The following is a 21,552-nucleotide window of genomic DNA, read 5'->3' on the forward strand; positions in this document are numbered from 1 at the left end:
GACTGGGCAAAAGGAATGTGGCCACCACAGTTCTGGCTCCCAGCATCTCTGGATTTTTTCTTAGAAAAGCCCAGGATGTGGTTCTCACCGGCCCCCTTGAAGGTGGCGTCAGACAGGCCATGGAGCTTAAGATTGGCAGGAACTCTTCATGGGGTGAGGCTGATCTGTTTGGGGGATTGTTCAGGGGGTTTGGCCTGGGGTGCTGGATAGAGGAGGATCTGCCCCTTGTGGGATCCTTTGCTGTTCAGAAAGAAGCTCAGCTCGGACAGGCAGCCGGGGTTCCCAGCCTGGGGCCTGGCTCCCTGCCCAGAGCAATTTCCCAGCTAAAGGCCTGCCAGGAAGAAGACTCCTATCAGCCTTCAAGGTGGAGCAACGTGAACTGGGGGAAAGTGGGGTCTTTGAGAACACTCAGCTTTACCTCCTGTCTTCATAGGGAGCCCTGAGGACACCCAGCCTGGTTGAGGGCTGGCTAGGGCAGCCTTCCTGCTTCAAGCAGGGGCCTTCGGTATGGCCTAGGGTGAGCTTGGGCAACTAATTTCTTCTCTCTGAGATCCGCTTTCTTCATGTACAAAAAGAGGCAGGAGATTGAGGGAGGCTTCCAGCTCTAAGGGCTCTGAGAACTAGCAGGGACCCCCACCCCACCCTAACCCTGGGGATCCCTGCATTTAGGGCTTGGATTGGGGTTGAGGACACGGGCTACAGAGGGGCTGTATCCCAAGCTCAATAGTGGCCTCAAGTTCTCTGTCATCAGTGTTGTCAGGACATCTTCCTCCCGAGGCCTCTACCTATGAAGAAAATCCCATTATCCTCCCTATTTCACAGGGAGAACAGGCGGCTTACCCAAGGCCCCACAGGAAGCAAGTGGCAGAGCCAGGGATGGTAAACGAGGCCGTCTGATGTCAGCTTTTCCCAGCTGTGTCTCAAGGAGCCCGATGGTAATGTGTTACAGATGTGGCCCTTGCCTTGTCTGGGCACCTGACTCCCTCTTCTCTTTTCAGGGAGGTAGAGGTGTGACTTGGACAGGACAGATGGTCGGGGAGGAGAGGTCAAGAAACGGAGATGCTAGCCTGATGCTGAGGTTGATTTTGCACAGGCCAGGTTTGAACTCAGGGAGCAGGTGGATGGAAGGTGGACTACAAGAGCAGGAGTGGGGGCTCCTGCCACAGGTTGGGAAGTGACAGGCAGCTGTACCAGGAGCAGCCCTCTTTCTTCCGCCCTTCTGGCTGGAGGCCCCCAGGGGCTGAGCTCCACATCTAGGGCAGAGGTAGGGTGGGGAGGATGTTTGGATATGGGATGGGTCCCTGGTTTGAGGAAGGCTACAGCCTGAGGCCACTCCACCCAGGCCCTGGCCCGAGCCCCCAGCCCTGTTCTGCCAGGTTCGTGGGGGGCTGACAGCTTTATCTTTGCCTTGTGACGGGTGGCCGGTGGTTTCCTGCCAACAGTTTCTGTTTCCGGAGGCCCAGCAGGGCCCAGGCGGAGCCAGGAGGGACAGAGGGGCTGGGCCTGGGTGGCCCTACCAGCCCCACCCCCATCTATCTTTGGGAATTTATTTGTCCACAGGCACGGCTGGCCTACAGTTCATTGCCTGCCAGGGGCCAAGAGCTGCTCTGATCACCCAAAGATTCTCCCTTCTAACCCAAGCACCTCCAACTGACCTCTGACTCCTGACCTCTGGTCCCACCTGCCCTGCCCTGCCCTTCGTAAGGGGCTGGAAAGCCCCTAGAAGCTCTGCTGTAGACGTGGGTGTTGGCGTCTGGCTCAGCTAGAGAGCAAGAGCTGTGCAGGGGCTCAGCTCTTGGCTCTCAGCCTGGTCCACTATGGCTCGGCGGCTCCAGGATGAGCTGACCGCCTTCTTCTTTGAGTATGACACTCCCCGAATGGTACTCGTGCGCAACAAGAAGGTGGGCGTCATCTTCCGCCTGATCCAGCTCGTGGTTCTGGTCTACGTTGTTGGGTGAGTCTGGGCCCCTCCCTGCTGCCCTCTTATACCAGCCCCCAACCTGGGCCTGTCCTCCAGGCTCTGGGATGTACCCCATGACCCCAGGGAGCCCCTCTTTCTCTCCATTGGTTGTCATCCTTCCTGACAACCCATGGTGCTGTTGAGAAGGAATGGAAGCCGGCTAACTCACTGTCAAGATAGGAACACTGAGGCAGAAAGGGCAAGCCCTGCCCTGGGTCATCTGGCAAACAAGAGGCAAAGCCGCTGGGTTCTAAGGAACTGACTCACTGTTAAGGGTTCCCTCAGGTGGCGAGTGGCTTCAGAGGCCAGGGCCCCAGTGAGCCACAGCCAGAGTCCCTCTGCCTCTGACTTCCCAGCCAAGCCAGGCCCATATTAAGAGATATACCCCATCTGACAGGCCCTGCTCCCACCTGCCTGCCTAAATGAGAAGCATCTCAGGATATTTGAGATCCCCAGAGCCGAGAAACCCTCAAATTTGGAATACTTGGTGCCTTAATGGGAACATGTCGGGCACAGGTTGGGGGTCATTCTGGTTTCAGGGATGACATCTCTTTTCTGGGCATCTTGGGACCTGTCCTGTTGTCCCAGGAGTACAGGGGCTGAAGCAGTCTGGCTGTCCTGGGAGCCAAGACAGGCTTGGCAGGGTTTTGCACACTTGTGTGCTTGTGTGAGTACACATGTGTGTGTGATGGGCGGATGTATGTGCGCCACACCTAGAGCTCTGCGTGGGTATATGTGCCCTCATGGGTCTGGGTGCCCAATAGGTGTGGCTGCTGGGTGTGTCCCTGGGGCTGAGTGCCCACATGCGCATGCCCTATGACTGAGGTGGCTGGGTGCCTGATGCATGTGCCCCTGTGTGTGTGTGAGGGGGAGCACCGTATCCACTAACAAGTGACTCTGCAAAGGGCTCCTGGAGGCCCCAAGGCCACGGAATTTATGTGTGATTCTGAGGGCCCTGCCCCTCTGGTCTCCATGTCCTTATTTTTGCTGTAGGACAAAACCAGAACTGCTGACTGGGGCTCAGGAAGGCTGAACGGAGTTCTGGTTCCCCCAGGGCCTCTGGCATCCAAAACAGCCTGGCCTCTAAGATCTCAGAGCTACTCAGGTGGAGCCAGGGCCAGGACCCAGCTCGCTGATACTTTTCAGCCTCTACCTCCCTCCTATTCAAAAACCAATTACATATCCGCAATGTCATTTGAGCTTGTGAGGGAAACTGAGGCTCAGAGAGGTCAGCTGCAAGTCCTGGTTAGAACTGAGGCCTCCCGGCCCCTGGGGCCTTGGCTCTGCCTTCTCCTTTCCCACCTCACAAGGGCTCTGATGACGTCTCTAATGGGGCGCTGATGCTGTGATGCCAGGCACAGGATGGGCCTAAAAGTCCACCATTAGTGGTTCTCCTGACCCTCTAGGGAAGAGGTTGCTTGCCCACCCCCCACCTGGAGAGGCTGGGAGAATGTTGTTTGCACTGTGGCCCTTATGGCTCCCTATGTCTGCTTTCGCATCAGCTCTAAGAGCAGAGCCAGGGCCCTCTTCTGTGTTTGTCACAGACTGTCAAAGGGAAAGGGTCTGTCCTTTCGTCCCACCCCCAGCTGCAGCTTATGCTCTAAGCCGACATATAGTCCTGAATGTATGCCTCCAGTGATGGGAGCCTCACTCCCTCCTTCCTTCCCTTCCCTCCTTCTCAAGATAGTCTACTCAGTTTCCAAATGGTCGTGGCCTCCTCCGCGTTGGTGAGGGTCAGAAATACTGAGTGATGTAGCCTGGATCTCACAGCTAGAAAGAGGCTGAACCAGGATTTCAGTCCAGCTGTGTGGCTCCAAAGTCGGCCTTGATACCCTGGAAGGAAAACATACGCAAGGAAGGGGACTGACTGCTCCTATCAGAGGACGGAAGGCAAGGTCCCTTGTAACACCTCCCAACCCCACCCTGAAGCCCAGGCTTGCGCCTCAGCTTGAGTTGTGACCCCTGTTGTTTCTGGCGCCCTCGTCTGGCCACTGCCCACAGCTGCACTGACTGGTCCTCTAGGTGCCCACAGTTGCAGACTGAAATCAGCCTAGACTTGGTCTTTCTCTTTCAAGCCTCAGTTTTCTAACTGTTCCATGGAGCAGAGGTGGGGGAACCCCTCTAAATATGTTTCACCCAGGCTCAATAGTTTCTTTTTCCTGAGGAAGGATGAACTTCCTTTAACTACCACCCCCTACACACACACACACACACCTCTTTCCAAGGCCCCTGTCTGTCAGAATGTCTGGTCCTGTGGGTGTTGCAGGGGAACAGAGTGGAGCATAGGAAAAGAGCCAGACTCCTGGACCCCAGAGACAGAGGCAAAGCCCAGGTGGGAGATGGGCAGCCACAGAGACGGAATTGGACAGAGGGACAGACATTAGAGTACAGCCGTTCAGATGAAGAAAGGGGCTGTGAGACTTAGACGTAGAGAGAAAGAGTTACAGAGGCAGAGAGGCTGAGATGCCGAGAACCTGAACAGATTCCAAGGAGGGGAACTGAGGCTGCGTTCTCTCTCTTCCAGGGAGTCCAGGGCAAGTGGAGGGAGCAGGTGGGCCTGAGGCCCTACCCAGCTGAGCAAAGACAATTTTGACTCAAATTATGGTGGTTCATTTGTAGTTAGAGCTCTCGATGACCGGAGGTGTGGAGGTAGTGGAGCTGATCTCCATGATCTAGCAGGCCCATACAAGGGGTGTGCTGAGACATGGCCCTGACTAGGGAAGAAAAAAGTCTAGCTGCAGCACACGGGAGAGTCCTAAGGGGATTTGTGAATGCCGCTTGGGGAGGGAAGCCTGGGAAGTCTTCCTGGAGGAGGTGACACAGTGGTGGAACCAACTTTGAACGAAGGCCTGGGGGTTTCCTCTCAGTCCTCCCTGGGCCTCTTCTCACCTCAATTGTCACCCCTTCCCTCTGCCCCCACACAGAGCTCTTAAAATTATGTGCTTCTAACATCTCCAAATGGATCTAGGAGCACACCAACCAAGGATGCAAACACATACAAATTATTCCTGGGAAACACATCTGGGGACATTTCTATAGCATCTTCTCCATGCCTAGTGCCATGCTGGGCTCCATGGGACAGAGATGGTGTACAGGGTGGGCAAAGGCAGAGCGAGAAGATAAGGATGAATTAGCTAGAACTCGTTTGGTTCCTAGTGACAGACACCTGATCAAGCTGGATTTAAAAGAAAGGGTGGGATATTGATTGGTTTATGTAACTGAAAAATCAATGTCTGCTTGAGACCTGACTAGATCCTCCACAGGAGGAGCAAGTTCTAACTCTCTCATCTAGGAGACGAGGAGTTTGGGTGGGTCCCATTTGGGTTCTCCAGTGAAGCTATCCAGGATCTTCTCTTCTCGGCTCTGTTTTCCCTTGTGGAAGCTTCATTCCAGGTAGGCTCTCTGTCCTCATAGTGGCAAATGGCCCCCAGCAATTCCAGGCTGCCATCCTACCAGCTTAGTCACCCCCGGGGCACAAGAGCATTTTCTTCTCCAGCATTCCAACAAAAGTCCTGGGTCCAACTCTTACTGGCCGGGGTTGGGTCATGTGCCCATCTCAAAATCCATCATTGTGGCCAAGAAACGAATGCCCTAATTGGTGGAACCCGGTTGTATGCCCACCTGGTCCAGGTGCTCCTGCTGGAAAGCAGAGTGTGATCAAAGGTTCTGGGGCAGGAAAAAAACAGCAAAAGAGTCGGGGCGGGGGGTGGGGGGGCGGAGAGCGTGAAAGGAGCCAAGGGAGGTGAGCGGTGAGGAGGAGCCCTACCTCAGTTCAGGCGAATTAATGCTGGGCTGAGGAGCATGGGCTGTCTCTTGCAGGCGAATGGGAGACACGGAAAGGAGTCAAGCCGGGGACGGTCCAGGGCAGACAGGTGCTGGGGTCAGGGTAGAGGCCAGAGGCAAGACAGCTGTGATGAGAGGAGAGGATGAGGCCAAGGCAGAAGCAGTGAGCATGGAACACAGAGGTCGCCATCTTGGCAAGTCCCACACCAGGTGTGGCCACTGCTCAGCTTCTGCCCATCATTGCTGCAGTAGGACATGTGCCCAGCATGGCCAGAGTTTCTGACTTTTCAGGAGCCGTGGGAAATTGAAATTTATGGGTGAAAAGAACCTCTCGGTTTTCAAAGGTTGGCGACTCATTCAAAAATTTAAAAACACAAATCGTCAGCCTGTCTTGTTGGTAGACTGCATGTTGATTAACATCTGAGCTCCCAGCATGGGCCCCAGCTCTGAACTTAGTCCTGGAGTCTGGTCCTGTTCCTCCCTAAGGCTGCTCCGCCTCGTAGCACGTGCCAGGTCTGGTCAACTCCTGCCTGTGGCCTATGTTGCACCTTGTGTCCCACCAGCCACACAACCTGTCCTCCCAGCCCCATGCTGGAGCTGCCCCAACATCTGCCTCAGCTCCTCTCAGCCTCCCCACAACAAACACCTCTGGGTCCTTAGATGAAAGCCAAGGGAAGGCAGGAAGAATGGAGGGATTCAAAGCATGTGGGTATGAAAGAGAGGGAGGGTGGGAGGATGATGCCCAGGCTTTGAGCCAGAGGACAGGGTGAGTCCTGCACCATCCTTCATGATGAGGGCACCTGAGGAACGAATTCTGTGGGGAGATGAGACATTCAGGTTGGTCTCACTGAATTTTTGTTTTGAGATATAATTCACACATCATAATATTCACCCTTTAATAATGTACAATCAGGTGGTTTTTAGTAGAATCACAAATTTGTGCTATCATTACCACTATCTAATTCCGGACATTTTCATTACTCCAAAAGAAACCCTGTACTCTTTAGCAATCACTCCCCATTTCCCCTCCCACATTCTACTTTGCCTATTTTTATTTCATATAAATAAAATTATATAATATGTGGCCTTCCGTGTCTGGCTTCTTTCATTTAGCATACTGTTTGCAAGGTCCATCCATGTTGTAGCATATATCAGTACTTCATGCCTTTTTATGGTTGATAATATTCCATTGTATGGATATACCACATTTTGATTATCCACTCATCAATTGATGGGCATTTGGGTTGTTTCCACTTTTGCCTCTTACAAATAATGCTGTGAACATTCATGCGCGAGTTTTTGCATGGGCGTATGTTTTCGGTTCTCTTGGGTATGTGACTGGAATTGCTGGGTCAAATGGTAATTCCATGTTTAACCTTTTGAGAAACTACCAGACTGTTTTCCAAAGGGTTGACTTAAGTTTGAGGTACCTGTGAGATCTCTGGGGTAGGGAGTGAGGGCAGGGGGAAGGTATTTGTGTCACCAAGCAGTGGGAGATATAGACATTTATATAAGTTCCTTGAGCACACAATTTTGGTTTGTTTTGTTTACGTCCATATTTTTAGTGCCTAGGACAGTGCTTGGCACATAATAGGAGTTGAATAAATAAATATTTGTTGAATGACTAAATGAATATATGGCATTAGATTTCGGGAGAGAGTGCAGAAGTAGAGATAGAACCCAAGGGTACAGTGTGTCTGTGACAGCTCACAGAGGGTTCTGCCTGGGCTGAGAATGAAGGCCAGCGTGATGGGGGCAGATGGACATTTAAAGAAGAATTGGTGAAGAAGAAGTAGAGACATGAAAATAGGAGGATTATTTAATATGTGCCCTCTGCATGCTGATTTCTTTAAGGAGAACTTATGGGAATGTCCCCCAAATAATCACCTAGATTATTTTTCTTCCCGAGATCCAGGCCACCGTTGTGCACTGGAGGGCCTTGCTTATATTTATTTAATGAACAGCATCTTTGTAGTAGGTGCCATCATCTCTGAGAAAGCCAGGGCTCAGAGAGATTTAGTCTTTAGTCTAAAGCCACATAGCTAATAAGTAGCAGTGCTGATTCCTGAACTTCGGTCTCTCTGTCCTTAGAGGCCACACTGTTGGCCATTCGCCATGTGGCCTCTTCCATGAGGGGCCGCTGGAGAAGAGAGACTTGGGATAGGGTATTGCTAAGGAAGAGATGGAAAGAATGGGAAGGAGAATTTCTGGAAGGGGAGGGATTTCTGAAGATGTCAGTCTTTGGCATCAAGGCCTTGGTAGCCTCCCCAGGGTGGCGACTGCGAGGCTTTAGAGGGGTGAGCTTGGCACCACGGTCATTCTAGCATAATCAGAAATGAGGTCATCGATGCCAGATTTGACTTTTCCCTTTGACCCCCAGACTGACAGCCGGGTGGATGACAGTGCAGATGCCTGGAAGTGGCTGCATCAGCTTCAGTGTGCAGCCTCCGTGTTATGCACTCTTGGCTTCTGGCAGACATGCTGATGCCTGGCTACTCAATGGAGATGGGCAGAGTCCTGGGCTGTGGGCCCTGAGCCTGGGGTCTGTCTCTGACTTGGGAGAGATACTCCTTAGGCCTCAGTTTTCCCATCTGTATTGTGAGAAGGTGCTGTTGGCAAATGCTGCCGGGGATCCAGGGTTAAGGGTGCCAAGAAGGAGGTCAGTGACCTCTCCTGCTGGGGAGTTCAGAATATGAAGCAGCTCCAACATCACTTCCCAACAGCTCCTTCGAGCTTGGGCATAAAGCCAGAGGCCATCCTGGAGGAAGGAACCTAAAGAAGATGGGATGTTGGATGATGCCCCCACTCTCCCTGATGGGGCTGGAGGCAGTCAGACAGGCTCTGGACACTGAGAATTGAGGGCCTTTGTCATGCCTTGCCTGTTGCCATCTGGGACCTGCAGGGGGCAGCAGTGACCATGCTTTAGCTTGAAGGTGGGGGTGGCTTGGCTCTAATGTCAGCCTCGGGGAGGGTCTTGGAGAAAGAAAGAAGTGGATCATGCAAAGTAAGAAGAGGACATTGGTGGGCTGCCTTCCTGGGGTCTGGAGCAGGGACAAAGCCCCTAGAGAGCTAGCAGTGACTCTGGGACTAAGAGGTCTAGAGAATTCTGCTACCAGGCTTGAGCTCTAAGGCACAGGCGAGGGGCTTTGAGCTCTGCGTGGACAGGCGGATGGCGGGGGGCTGGGGGGTATAGGTAGAGCTAGAGGTGAGGGGGCATAAAGACACCTGCCCACAGTCAGACACAGCCACAGGTACACTTGCAGATTTGCCCTGGAGATAAACAGCTGCACACTCTGATGGGCACCAGGGACACACACACAGAGTCACATGAATCTCCATGAAGAGTCTTTCACTGAGGAATAGGACCCTGCCCTGGAGAGAAGTGTTATCCATGACTCTCAGGTGTAAGCAACAGAAACCACACCCAAACTGGCTTACGTAGAGGAAGGGAATTTGTTAGTTCATGCAACTGAAAAGTCCAGAAGTAGATTTTTCATGCTTTAGGCATGGCTGGGTCCTGGTGCTCAAACACCATGGTAGGAGTCTCCCCCTCTCCATTTCCTGGCCTGGCTTTCTTCTGAGTTGGCTTTCTTGTTCTCTCCATGAGGTGGCAATGATGACTAACCATAGTTTTGGTTTTGTGGCCACTTTGCTTAGCCACCCAGCAAAGAGGCTATCTCTTTCCCAGTAATTCCAAGAAAAATCCTGGCCTCACTGTTGAAACTCCCCAAATCACGTACCCGTCCTCAGGCCCATCACGGGTGCTCAGGTGATGGAACACTGATTAGCGAGCCTGGAGCTAGAAGGGCGGCGGGCCTGGCTGAACCTCCTAGATTGAAAGTGGAAAACCCAAAGGAATAGGGGTTTTGATGGTGGCAAGGGAAGGCCAGAATTTCTCGAGAAAGCTGGGAGGCCTCCAGCCTGGGCCATTCCCACAGGGCCTCAACTGGGGGCCATGTGCTGCCAGGTTTTGGGCCATCATGCTCTGCTGTTTCTCAAGTGGGAGGACCTCGGGAAGGATGGAGTATTCTTAGAAAGAGGATTGGGGTTCAAGAAGCTTGGCTTCCAGGCCCCAGCAAATCCTGCTCTGGAAAAGGATCTGAAAGAGTCCTTCAGTGAGTCTTCTCCCTGGGAATTAGTATTTTCATAGTGAAAAGATGATAGGACTTCAAGCATGGGCCAGTTGGGGGAGGCAGGTGAGGCTCTCTGTCCTTTGTACTGATGTACCTTTAGGAGCAGAGAGTGGCTCAGAGATGCATCTGGGGAAGGCAAGGGAAAAGGCTTAACCATGGTCCACATACACACATGCCATCTTTCAATGACCCTTCTGCCCCCAACCCTCTGCAGGTGGGTCTTTGTCTACGAGAAGGGCTACCAGTCCTCCAGTGGCCTCATCAGCAGCGTGTCTGTGAAACTCAAGGGTCTGGCTATGACGCAGTTCCCGGGCCTGGGCCCCCAGGTCTGGGACGTGGCTGACTACGTCTTTCCAGCCCAGGTGAGCTTACACAGGTGTATTCGTTCTACTGACAGGGACTGGCTCAGAATTAGGTTGGGCTCTCTTCCGCCTCGCTGTGGGATCAGTTCAGCTCCTATCTCTCTCTGGGCCTCAGTTTCCCTAACTGTGAGTGAAAGGCAGAAACAGCCTATTAATATAACCCCACTCTGATGTCATGGGGTACAGAGTATCACGTGGGTTCCAGGGACTGCTGGGGCAGTGCTTGGGTTCTCAGGGCTGTTCCCCCAGCTCAGAGCCCTGTCCCTCGCTTCCAGGGAGACAGCTCCTTCGTGGTCATGACAAATTTTATTGCGACCCCCCAGCAGACTCAAGGCTATTGTGCAGAGGTAAGGACTGTCCATGCCCCCTTCTTCAACCCACAGGGGAAAGTAACGTGGAAAAGGAGGTCTCCCTGGGCTTTGGAGGTGAAGCTAGATAGGCTCCCTGCAGGGGCTACAGTGGTGGAATTTCGGGCATAGATTTACACAAAATAAGAGGCCACCACTGGCAGTGCTGAGGCTTCTCTCTCAGCTGTGTGCTAAGCAGGATGCTGAGCCTCAATACCCACCCAACCTGCCAGCTGACATCAGCAATGGGGCAGCTGGGCATGAGCCTAGAGGGGTCCTGGGAGGGCACTGGGTGAAGGAGGCCTTGAACAGGTGTCAATTCAAAGGCATCTGAGACTGCCCTGTGCCCTCCCTGGACCCTTGGTGGGGTGGAGGGTGTCTTCTCAGGACTCTAGCCAAGGACCTAGGGCTAGCAGCTCTCCCCTCCCCCAGAATCCAGAAGGGGGCACGTGCAAGAATGACAGTGGCTGCACTCCAGGGAAGGCAGAAAGGAAGGCCCAAGGTAAGGTTGGCCTCTTCCTGTCACCCTTCACAGCCCTTTCAGCTTCAGGCTTCCTCCACCAGAAAGTCCTTTCTGCCCTCTCCCTTTCTGCCATCCTGACCTTGGTTGGACCTGTCCCAGACCCAGCCACATTTATGTGTTCAAGCTTCTGCTCTTGGGTGCTCCATCATGAGGAGCCCTAGGGGTAGGACATAGGGGGGCCTCCTCTGCACCCCCAGCTTGGGTTGGGCACCCAGGGGTTTCTCCTTCCCTCCAGGCATCCGCACGGGCAAGTGTGTGGCCTTCAACAACACTGTGCAGACTTGTGAGATCTTTGGCTGGTGCCCCGTGGAAGTGGATGACGACATCCCACGGTAATGCCCTGTCCTTCCAGGAAGTTGGGAGCAGAGTCCCCAAGCCCAAACAGAGGGGCATCTGGGTCCATGCTCTGGAAAGGATCAGGCCCTCCTTCTTCCAACTCCACCTTCATCCCATCTGTGGAGCTCAGGCCAGAGAGCCCTCTGGCCCCTGGTCAAGGGGACTGAGAATCCACCATTACAGTATACACATCCCTCCATCCATCCACGACCCCAGGAGGATCCCATAGGCTCCCACACACAGTGCCATCTCTGGCAGGCACATGGGGAACTCATGGGAAGAAGGCGGTGAGTGAATTTTGTCTCCTGCAGCCCTGCCCTTCTCCAAGAAGCCGAGAACTTCACTCTCTTCATCAAGAACAGCATCAGTTTTCCACGCTTCAAGGTCAACAGGTTTGTGGGAAAAGAGGGCAAAATGCAGGTGGCTTCCAGAGGCTGCTCCTGCTGATCTCAACTGCCTCTGTCATCCTCCGCTCCTACTGATTTCACTCCAGAGACCGGGCCCCTGGGGTGGGCTGCCTTCAGTTTCTAAGGGCTGTGGAAGGGGCATTTCTGGAGCCTGTGAGGGATCCCTAGAGCTTCAGGGCATGGTGGGCACTGTCCCAGCAGGCATACTGCTGCCGCCAATGCCCTCTGTCCCATAGGCGCAACCTGGTGGAGGAGGTGAATGCCACCTACATGAAGACCTGCCTGTATCATAAAACCTCACACCCGCTGTGCCCTGTCTTCAATCTCGGCTACGTGGTACAACAGTCAGGACAGAATTTTAGCACCCTGGCTGAGAAGGTATTGTGCCAGGCGAGTGGGGAGGGCTGAGCCCCGAGATCATCAGGACAATAAGAGCTTTTTGGGCCCAGTTAATCCCCACTCCAGTCTCCCTGGTGTGGGCTGAGTATATGTTTGGATCTATCCCCTAATATTGGGAGCCCCTGAGGGTCAGGTCTGTGTCTTTAGCACAGTCTAGCATGGACCTGGCACAGAGGAGGTGTCCAGAATGAATGGATGTGGGCAGATGTTGTCACCTGGACATTTGCCGAGGTCTCACTGTTTTTAAAGTATTAGATAAAAGCAGCTTAAATCCCATGGCCCATGACCCTGCGAAATCCTGGGAATTCCAGAGGCCGAGATCCACACAGTCACCTGGGGTTCCAAGAGAAGCAGTACCTCATAAGCAGCACAGACCTGTCTGACTAGGTTTAAATTCCAATTTTGCCCCTAAGGAGCAATGTGACCTCAGAAAGTCTCTTACTTTCTGTGTACCTGAGCTTTTGTGCCTGCAAAGAGGAGGCAATAATATAGTACCTGTCTCATGGCGTTGTCTTGAGGATCAATTGAGTTCATGCATGGGACAGCACTTCTGTACTGCTTGGCACATGGCAACTCAATGTACAAGTTCCCATGTAGTCTTTATTATCCTGTTCCTGCAATGCCTATTCAGGGATGGAATCAGCCCCTTTTCTATGACATCACATACACACACAAATTCACAATACATTTGTCTAGAGCAGGGCCAGAGAGTAAGTATTTTCAGCTCTGCAGGCCATGTGGTCTCTGCTCCAACTACTCAGGTCAGCTGCAGGAGGGCAAAAGCAGCCACAGGCAACAGGTAAACACATTCAGGCCTCGGGCCTCAGTTTGCCCACTCCTGGAGAGGGTTTATACTGTAGCAACACACAGGACCAGAAAGCTGAATGATAGACCTCCTTGTTCCTAAAAATCTCCATGCCTCCCCCACTGGGAACTTCTCACTCATCACCACCATCTACAGGTACCAGCTTCCTGCCTAGTTGTCCAGCTCCTCACCTGTTCTGACCACTTCTCAACACTTCCATTGCCCAGCCCACCCCCGCCTGTCCCTGATCCTTGCCTGGACTGGAGGAGCTTCGCTTTCTCAAGTTTTCTTCTCCAAGCCCATGTCTCTATAGACTCATTCTTTAATTCAACAACTATTCACTTGCCTCCCACACTATGACTTGTGCTAAGAAATCAAGAATCAGTGAATAAGCCCCACCCTCATGGAGCTTATGGTCTTGGAAGAGATGGGTTAATAAATAATCACACAAAATAAAATATGATTAAAAGTGACACGTGTTCCAGAAAAAAACACAGGGGAAATAACAGGAACATATTTTAGACTAGGGTGATGGTCAGGGAAGGCCTCTTAGGAGAAGTGACCAAAGAATGAGAAAGAGCCAGCCTTATGAGGAACCGGGGGAACTGCATGTGCAACGGCCCTGAAGTAGGAAGAAGTTGATGTATTATAGAAATAGTCAGAAAGCCGGAGTGTGATGGGCGGGAGATAGAGCCAGAGAGGGTGACAGGACCTCGACTCTGAAGCAGCTTCTCAGTATCTCTTCTCAAGATAAAAAACCTTCAAGAGAATGCTGACACCAGCTGCAAGACAGCTGCTTCTTAATCCTGAAACTCCAGATCTTACATGCCTGTGTCCTTGGCAGGGCGGGGTGGTGGGCATCACCATTGACTGGAATTGTGACCTGGACTGGAACGTACGACACTGCAAACCCATCTATGAGTTCCACGGGCTGTATGAGGAGAAAAATCTGTCTCAAGGCTTCAACTTCAGGTGCCTGTCAGACCTCTATCAGTGCACCCTTCCTTGGGATCCTGTGGGCTTTCCTATTCCCAGAACCCTCTGGGCCAAGTAAGTGTCCCTGGGAGGGGAGCGGAAGAGCCTGGGCAGCTCCTGACCTCCTGGGATTGGACAAGCAGGAAGCCAGCAGGGAGCAAGACCTTGGAGCCCTGAGCCCCTGCCCCTGGCTCTCAGTCACCTTGAGGCCCACCTGGCCAGGATTGGTTGGGGGAATTGCTCACATCAGGGGTCAGGGTGGGGGTTGAGTACTGCATTCCTCGAATGAGGTCTGGGATCCTACCTATGGCTCCCCCTTATATAATGTTGGAGGACGTAGGGCTGTCCTTATAGATCTCTAAGGGACACTGTATCCCCGATGCTCTGTAAACTCCCAACCCAAGATAGTTCTCTGTCATCTCCCTCCAACTTCACCTCTTCCCCAAGGTTTGCCAGGCACTTCGTCGAGAATAGGACCAACCACCGGCACCTCTTCAAGGTGTTTGGGATTCGCTTTGACATCCTCGTGGATGGCAAGGTAAGTGTCAGTGCGAGCAGCAGCCAGAGGCACATTCTTGGATCCTGTAAGTGCCTATTAGGCATCTGTGGTTAAAGATGACAGGAAGTTGGATAGGCTTCATCCAGCAGTTCTATTTCTAATAACAGATAGCCCTGGGGACCAATGAGGGCAAGGCTTCCAGCCTGTGACTGTACCTCCTCCACTATCTCCCTGTGTCCAGGGAGGCAGAGTCAAGGTCAAAGCCTTACAAGAAGCTGAGTTGCCATGTGGAACCAGACCCTTGGCAGCAGGCTGTGGGGCCAGCTGACAGTGGGAGGGGTTGGCCCCCTTGCCCCAGGCCTGGCCTTATGGCTTCTAAGGAAGGCCTTTTCAACCAGACCTTTTCTGACTGTTAACCCTTCTCTCCTGGGTCCTGCCACCAGGCTGGGAAGTTTGACATCATCCCCACAATGACTACCATTGGCTCTGGGATTGGCATCTTTGGGGTGGTAAGTGCTGGCGACATGGGATCACTGTGCTGGGGTCAGTCCCTCCTCTCCCCCACATCAGTATCAGCAACAAGTCTCTCACTCTATAACTTGACCATAATTGTTCATCCTTATTGAGCTGACCCCACCCCTCCTAGACCCACAGTATGTCTGAGGAAACCAAGGCCCAGAGCTGGGGCAGGACAGAGGTGGAATGGGATGGTGTTTGTCTCCCGAGGGGCCTGCAGTACTTCCCCATCCTCTGAGACTTGAGGTCTGGATAGGGCAGGATTCAGCCAGGCCCCAAAAGTCAGTTAGGACTGAGGTGGGATGTGGAGGGTTCTGTCCTTGCTCCCAGATTCCCATGCTCTATCCACCACCTTCCTGTCCCCAGGCCACAGTTCTCTGTGACCTGTTGCTGCTCCACATCCTGCCCAAGAGGCACTACTACAAGCAAAAGAAGTTCAAGTATGCGGAGGACATGAGGCCAGAGGCGGTAAGAGAACTCCCTGAGTTGGGCCCTTCAGAGAGGTCGGGCAGTGTGTCTGTGGTGGGGAGCCAGCCGCTCCCCTGAGGCTGACTTTTATTGGCTGACTTTTATTACCCTCAATGCTCCCACAGGGTGAGCATGACCCCGCAGCCACCAGCTCCACCCTGGGCCTGCAGGAAAACATGAAGACATCCTGACCCTCAGCCCTCAACTCCTGACTGGACACAGCGTGAGACCCTGATGGGGTCCCAGCCAGAGCAGAGGGGTCTCCTCAGGAACTCTCTCGCCCTCTCAGCTAGGCAGACACTGGGTTGCCGACAGTTCATGGTGGACACTGGGAGAGACTTGCACAATTTTGAGCTCTGGCTCCAACTCTGCACCTTGTCAAGAGAACCTCACCCCAGCCTCAGCCTCTCCTGGTGTGGAAGGGCTGTGGCTGGGCGGGGCCTCTCTCACACTCCTATACTGGAGCTTTGTGCTTCTCTCTCTGGGCCCTCATCCATGCCACTGTCTCATATCTCTAGACCTGTGCTCTCCTATGTGGTGGCCACTAGCCATGGGTGATTATTTAAAGTAAAATTAAAATTAAATAAAATAAAAACTTTGGTTCCTCAAACTAGTCACATTACAACTGCTAAGTAAACATATGTGGCTGGTGACTGCCATGTTAGACCGCACAGGACATTTTCAGCACCATAGAAAGTTCTATTGAATAGCTCTGCTTGAGCCCTGTTTCTTACTAGTCTCAGGTTTCCCTGGGGAGCTTATCAACTGTGCAGGTACCTGGGCCCATCCTAGACCTCCTGAACCAGAATCTCCGGAGCTGGTCATATGATCTGTAAGGACAGCAAACTCCCCAGGCAATTTTAAGGACCTATTTTTAAAATGCTCCTGTTGCTGTGACCTGTTGCTGCTCCACATCAGGTATCAGACTTAGCCTGGGCCGGCATCACCCGGCAGGTGCCAGTAGTGAGCAGGTCTATGGTGTGCTCAGAAGCCACAAGGTGTCTCGTGCACACTCACCCAAATGCATATCCCCCTCCTAGCCACACGTTTGACCAGCTTGGGCCCTGTAGACACAACCATCTGAACACATCTACTCCCCCAAGCACAGATACCTGGTCGATGCCACGTCACTTCCATAGGAAATGCTTCTCCCCAAGCATATCAGGCTGAGACATCCCCTTTAGCCATCAATCTTATTCAGCTACCTCTGGTCAGGTGGGAGCTTTGGTCTAATCCTGGGCTCCTTACCTGTGGCCTAGCCCCAGCTCCCAGCTCTGTCTGAACACAAGGTCTGGGGAAAGCAAAGGGTGGAGTACAAGTAAAGGAATGAGGACAAACCTCTGCCTTCTGCACTTTCTTCCCAGCTCTCTCTGAAACTCAGTGTTCCCATCTGTGAAATGTGGTGTTAAATTGAGCAATCTTTGAGGTCCTTCTGGATCTGTTGTTGGGTGGTGTTGAGCCGATGCTTTGCCCTGAGCCCAGTGGAGTCAGTGCTGGGGGTCAGCTCACCTCTATCCATGGGCTCCTACTGTCCTGGCACAACCCTGAGCATTGTAGCTCTTCCCAATCCTTCCGCAAGCCCTTCCCATGCTGTAGGAGTCCTGGCACTGGGATAGGCAGAGAGCCTCAGGAGCAGCCTCATGAAAGCAGAAGTGAGGAAGCGGTTGGCTGTCCCAGGAAGGAGATCTGAGGGAATCCTAAAGAGGGAAGGAAGGTCTTAAATGAAGACAGTATGGGAGGATTCTTCTGGGGCCCTGCTGTGGGCATGACCTCCAGTTTGGACTTACAGCCAGGCAGGGTCTCTGGGCACCATGCTCTGTCTAGATCAGTGCTGTCCAACAGCAATGATGAAATGTTCTACATCTGTGCTGCCAGATATAGTAGTCACTAATCACATGTGGCCACTGAGGACTTAAAATGTGATGCGTACATCTGAGGAATGAAATGTTTTATTAACTTTTAATTAATTTAAATGACCACACATGGCTAGTGGCTACCAAGTTGGACAGCACAGGCTAGCCCCTCCTTTTTCCCTCAGACCCTTGGCTTTCTGCCCTCTTTCCTTGCCAAGAACCATCCTTCAGATTTTACAAGACAGGAACTTCCTCTCCTTCCTTTTCTTTCTTCTCCAGACCTACCTATTTTTGCACCTCCTGCCCGCTTCCCTCCTGAATAAGTAGAGAAGTCTTTCTTTGTATCCAACACTTCTACCCAACCCAGAGACCTCCCAGCAGAGACTGCCTCTTCTCTCTCCCACTCCTGTATTTGTTCCCTTCTTCTGCCTCCTCCAGGCTCATGTTCCCCTGCAGCTCTGTCTGCTCTACTTTCACTGCTAACATTCCAGAAAGACCAGTTTACACTTTCCTATGTGTCCCACCCTCTGCGGTTGGCCTCCAGCCCCACCTCCGCTTCTCCTAGATGCCCTTGCCAAGTTACCAGGAGCACCTTTGTTGCCAAATCTAAGCAGACACTTCGACTATATCCTGCTTGGCCTGTCCGTATCTGACACTGTTGACCAAGCCCTCTTTTGTTGAAAGATTTTCTTCCAGCAGCTTTTAGGACCCACCCTCTCCTAATTTTCCAGCCAGCACTATGTAGGGAAAAGACAGGCTTTCACTGAAGCTCTGCCACAAGTCACTGTGTGTCCTTGGACAAGTTGCTTAACTCTCCAAGACTCCTCTTTGAGTCAGGGATAATAATAGCCTTTACTCAGATTGGAGTAAGATATGAAAGTGCCTAGCACAGAGTTTGGCACATAGTAGTGCTCTATCCTCTCTTTCAATGGTGGAGTCAGCTAGTTGTCCCTGGATATCCATTCTCTCTGCAGTGGTATAACCTTTGGTTCTTGGCTGGGTATGTGGCTGCCTAGAATGAAAGCTGCAATCCCAGCCTCCTCTTGCAGCTGGGTCTGGTCATGTGACTAAGTTTTAGCTAATGGGATGTATGTGAAAGTGTCATGTGAGACCTTCTGGGAACTTTCATTAAAAAAGAGCTGGTGTAGATTCTTTGTTTTCATCTGTGTCTTCATTCCACTGCTTGGAATGCATATGTGATAGCTGGAGCTCATATGTGATGAGCTGCCACCCTGAACCATGAGGACAAGTGTCAAACCCAGAGGTTGCTGGAGCAGTAAGTGGAAAGAGCCACATTTGGGAGGTCTTTGTGGAGCGCAGCTGACATACCAGCCCAGGACTGTCTTCCCTGAGGCTCTTAAGTGGAATTTCTGTTACCTAAGTCAAAACTGATCCTACCTGTTACAGAAATCTTTCCCCTTTAAAAGTGAGCGTTTTGGGGGGTGACTCCATAGTTTAGTGGTTAGCACGTCTGCTTTATACGCAGAAGGGCCTGGGTTCACCCCCCACGGACCATACCCCAGGTGTGCCAGGCCCCAGGTACGCCAGGCCCCTGGGGTGTGCTGGGGGTGCCAGGCCTCCAGTGCATGCTGCGAGCGTGTGAGAGGAGACACCCTGCCTTCAGAGATCCAGTTCTTAAGGGGAAACAGCAACATCCATAGGTCAGAGGGGGTAGTGCGGGGGGGGGCAGGGGGGCGGAGAATTAAAGAAGGGAAAAAAAAAAGTGAGTGTTCTGTTCTTGTCCCGTTTTATTTGCTGTGAGTTATCTTACCCTCTCCCTATGGTTCTACTTACAACTATGGGTCCTTTCTGACAACTTCCAAAACTGTCTTGCTGGCCCAGCCCTCTTTCCTGAACTCCAACCCCACATATCCAACTCCCTAATTACCATATCCAATTAGTTAGTCATTCGACAAACACTTTTTGAGCACCTACGCAATGTGTCAGGCTATGTGCTGGATGAATCAGGCACAATCCCTGGCTTTAAGGAGCTCCCAGTCCAGAAGTGGAACAAGCAGGTAAACAGATACTCATAACGAAGCCCTAGGAGGGGCTGCTAATCTACACTGGGCAGCAAGATGAGAGGGAAGAGTTCCTGGCAGATGGACATTGAACCAAGTCCTGAAAGGAGTTAGACAGGCAGGTGGTTAGGACTGAGGTCATGGAGGGTTTGACTAGACCTATTCCCAGGGTACTGGTGAGCTATGTAAGATTCCTAGGCAGAAGCTGACTCGTTCGACCTGTGTTTCTGAAAGACTGCTCTGGCTGTCAGATGGGGTGGGGTGATGAGACTAGATAGGGATGGGAGGCCAATGAAGAGGTTGCAGTAGCAATCCAGGTGCAAGATGATGGTGGCCTGAATTAAGGGAGGAACAGAGAGGTGAAGATTAGTGGTTGGATTCCAGGGATATTTAGGAGAAAGCATGGGCAGGGTTTGGTGATCGACTGATTAGGGCAGGAAAACTATAGGCTATGATAACTCCCAGGTTTCTGGTTCCAGATGGAGACAGGGATACAAGAGGCCAGGTTTGAGGAAGTGATATGTGGTTCTCTCTTGGGCAAGTGGTGGAGTGAGGTGCCGAAGGATTCACAAGTGGAGATCTTAATGTAACTGAATCAAGAGTTGGTAAGTTCGCTAAGCGAGAGACTGGGGGCAGAGTCCCCAGGAACAACCACTGTGAAGGTCAGGTCGTCCTGTGGCGTCCTCTCCATTCCCTTTGGCCCAGCTAGGCCATTCTTACCGCCTGCTCACAGAGCCCTTCTCCAAACATGAAAGCTTCTCCCTTATTACCACCCAGCAGATGGCTAACCTCCTGACTGCCATTCAAGGCCTTTCTCCCCCGCCTTCGGCCTCGACCCCATCCTCCGTATCCAATTTCGCCTTGCCTTGCTCCTCCCCTAGTACGCACCTCGTCTCAACTCTCCTCCCCGGGGAGGGGCTCTCTTGCCCCGGCCAGGCCGAAATGCTGGGGACAAAGGGTTTCCTGGGAGAAGCACCCGTACCCTCCAGACCCAGCTAAGAGGCTCATGCCGCAACCTGGAGGGCTTTGGGGTATCCCAGGCAGCCCTCAGTAGGGCGTCGGGGGCGTGACAAGGCCCGGCCCCGCCGCAAGGGGAGGGGCCCCTCCGGAGCCGCCAGCCTGCCGCGGCCCCACCCCTCCAGGAGCCGGGCGAGAGTCTCGGGCTCTGATTGGGTGGCGCCAGGGGAGCCGCGCGGCCTGGCCAATGAGCGTGGGCCGGGCGCGGCGGAGGGCGGGGAAGCGAGAGCTGCCCGGAGCCGCGGCGCCGGCGGTCTGAGCTCGGCGATCCGGGCCCGGGCTAGGCAGGCGGGGCGGGGCGCGCGCCGCGGGAGCGAGCCTGGCCGCCCGCCGGCCCGCCGAGACTGTCGCCGGGCGCCGAGGTAGGGGCCTGCGGGGACGGAACCTGGGTCAGGGAACCAGAGGGGACGAACGCCTGGACGTCCGCTGGGAGCCTGCAGGGGAGAGGGATGGTCTGCGAGGCAGAGTCTACGAGGGCAGCCGGGACCTCGAACGTGCGAGGATCCTCCCCCTTATGCCTGGGGCCGGCTCTACCGGGTGCCTCCCGGAACCTGCTTCTGTCTGCGCTGGCAAACAGGACCGCATCTATGCGGGCGCCTCACCATCTGCATCCCTTCCCCAGCTCTAGTGTGCGGGACTGCGTCCATACCCGACGCACTACCCACCCCCGCCCCAGCTCTTGGTGGTGTCTATGCGGAGTGGGCCCAGACGGGTGCACCCACGTGTGGATCTGCGCTGAGCGCTCCACCCACACGGCCCTCCCCTGAGTCTTACTTCAAGAGCTAGGGTGGGAGGCGGGGGATGAATGGAACTGATGAGGCGCGTGGCTTTAGCTGCGCTGTCCTCCCCTGGCTGGGGCGCGGGTAGTGGGGGGCGGCGGAGGCGGGCATTGCGGCTTCTGGGGCTTCTGGGGCCGCAGGGGCACAGAACTGGTGGCTCAGAAGGCGCACACGTGCGCGGGGACCTGTGTGTGGTGTTTTGGAGGCGGGTGTGCGTGTGTCACGTGGACACAGGAGTGTGCCTGTGTGTGGAGGGGTGTGCATTAGAGGAATGGAGTGTTGTGTGAGGGCGGGTCACGCGGACATCGGCGTGTGCCTATCCAGGATGGATGTGTGTGTGCCTTAAGGGTACAGGGTTGTGTAGGGAAG

The 21,552-nt window shown here is 53.4% G+C and overlaps 2 protein-coding genes across 4 annotated transcripts in view; both read left to right on the plus strand.

Moving 5' to 3' along the window:
* Positions 1–1,388: 1,388 nt before the first annotated feature.
* Positions 1,389–16,262, plus strand: P2RX1 (purinergic receptor P2X 1). The gene is made up of 12 exons (XM_011359792.2): positions 1,389–1,954; positions 10,091–10,238; positions 10,514–10,585; positions 11,018–11,087; positions 11,344–11,440; positions 11,756–11,836; positions 12,088–12,229; positions 13,900–14,027; positions 14,478–14,568; positions 14,973–15,038; positions 15,412–15,513; positions 15,639–16,262. The coding sequence occupies exons 1-12, from the start codon at positions 1,818–1,820 to the stop codon at positions 15,702–15,704; spliced, it is 1,200 nt and encodes a 399-aa protein (XP_011358094.1). The 5' UTR covers positions 1,389–1,817; the 3' UTR covers positions 15,705–16,262.
* Positions 16,263–20,652: 4,390 nt separating this feature from the next.
* CAMKK1 (calcium/calmodulin dependent protein kinase kinase 1) overlaps positions 20,653–21,552 on the plus strand; it is a 26,756-nt gene continuing 25,856 nt past the window's right edge. Inside the window, exon 1 of one of the 3 annotated variants that reach the window (XM_011359794.2) lies at positions 20,653–20,766. The gene's annotated coding sequence lies outside the window, so the exon portion shown is untranslated. The remainder of the gene's footprint in view (positions 20,767–21,552) is intronic. The other 2 variants (XM_011359793.2, XM_011359795.2) reach the window with 2 other exon arrangements.

This window comes from Pteropus vampyrus, unplaced genomic scaffold (genome assembly GCF_000151845.1).
Source record: "Pteropus vampyrus isolate Shadow unplaced genomic scaffold, Pvam_2.0 Scaffold50, whole genome shotgun sequence".
In the NCBI taxonomy this organism is placed as follows: domain Eukaryota; kingdom Metazoa; phylum Chordata; class Mammalia; order Chiroptera; family Pteropodidae; genus Pteropus; species Pteropus vampyrus.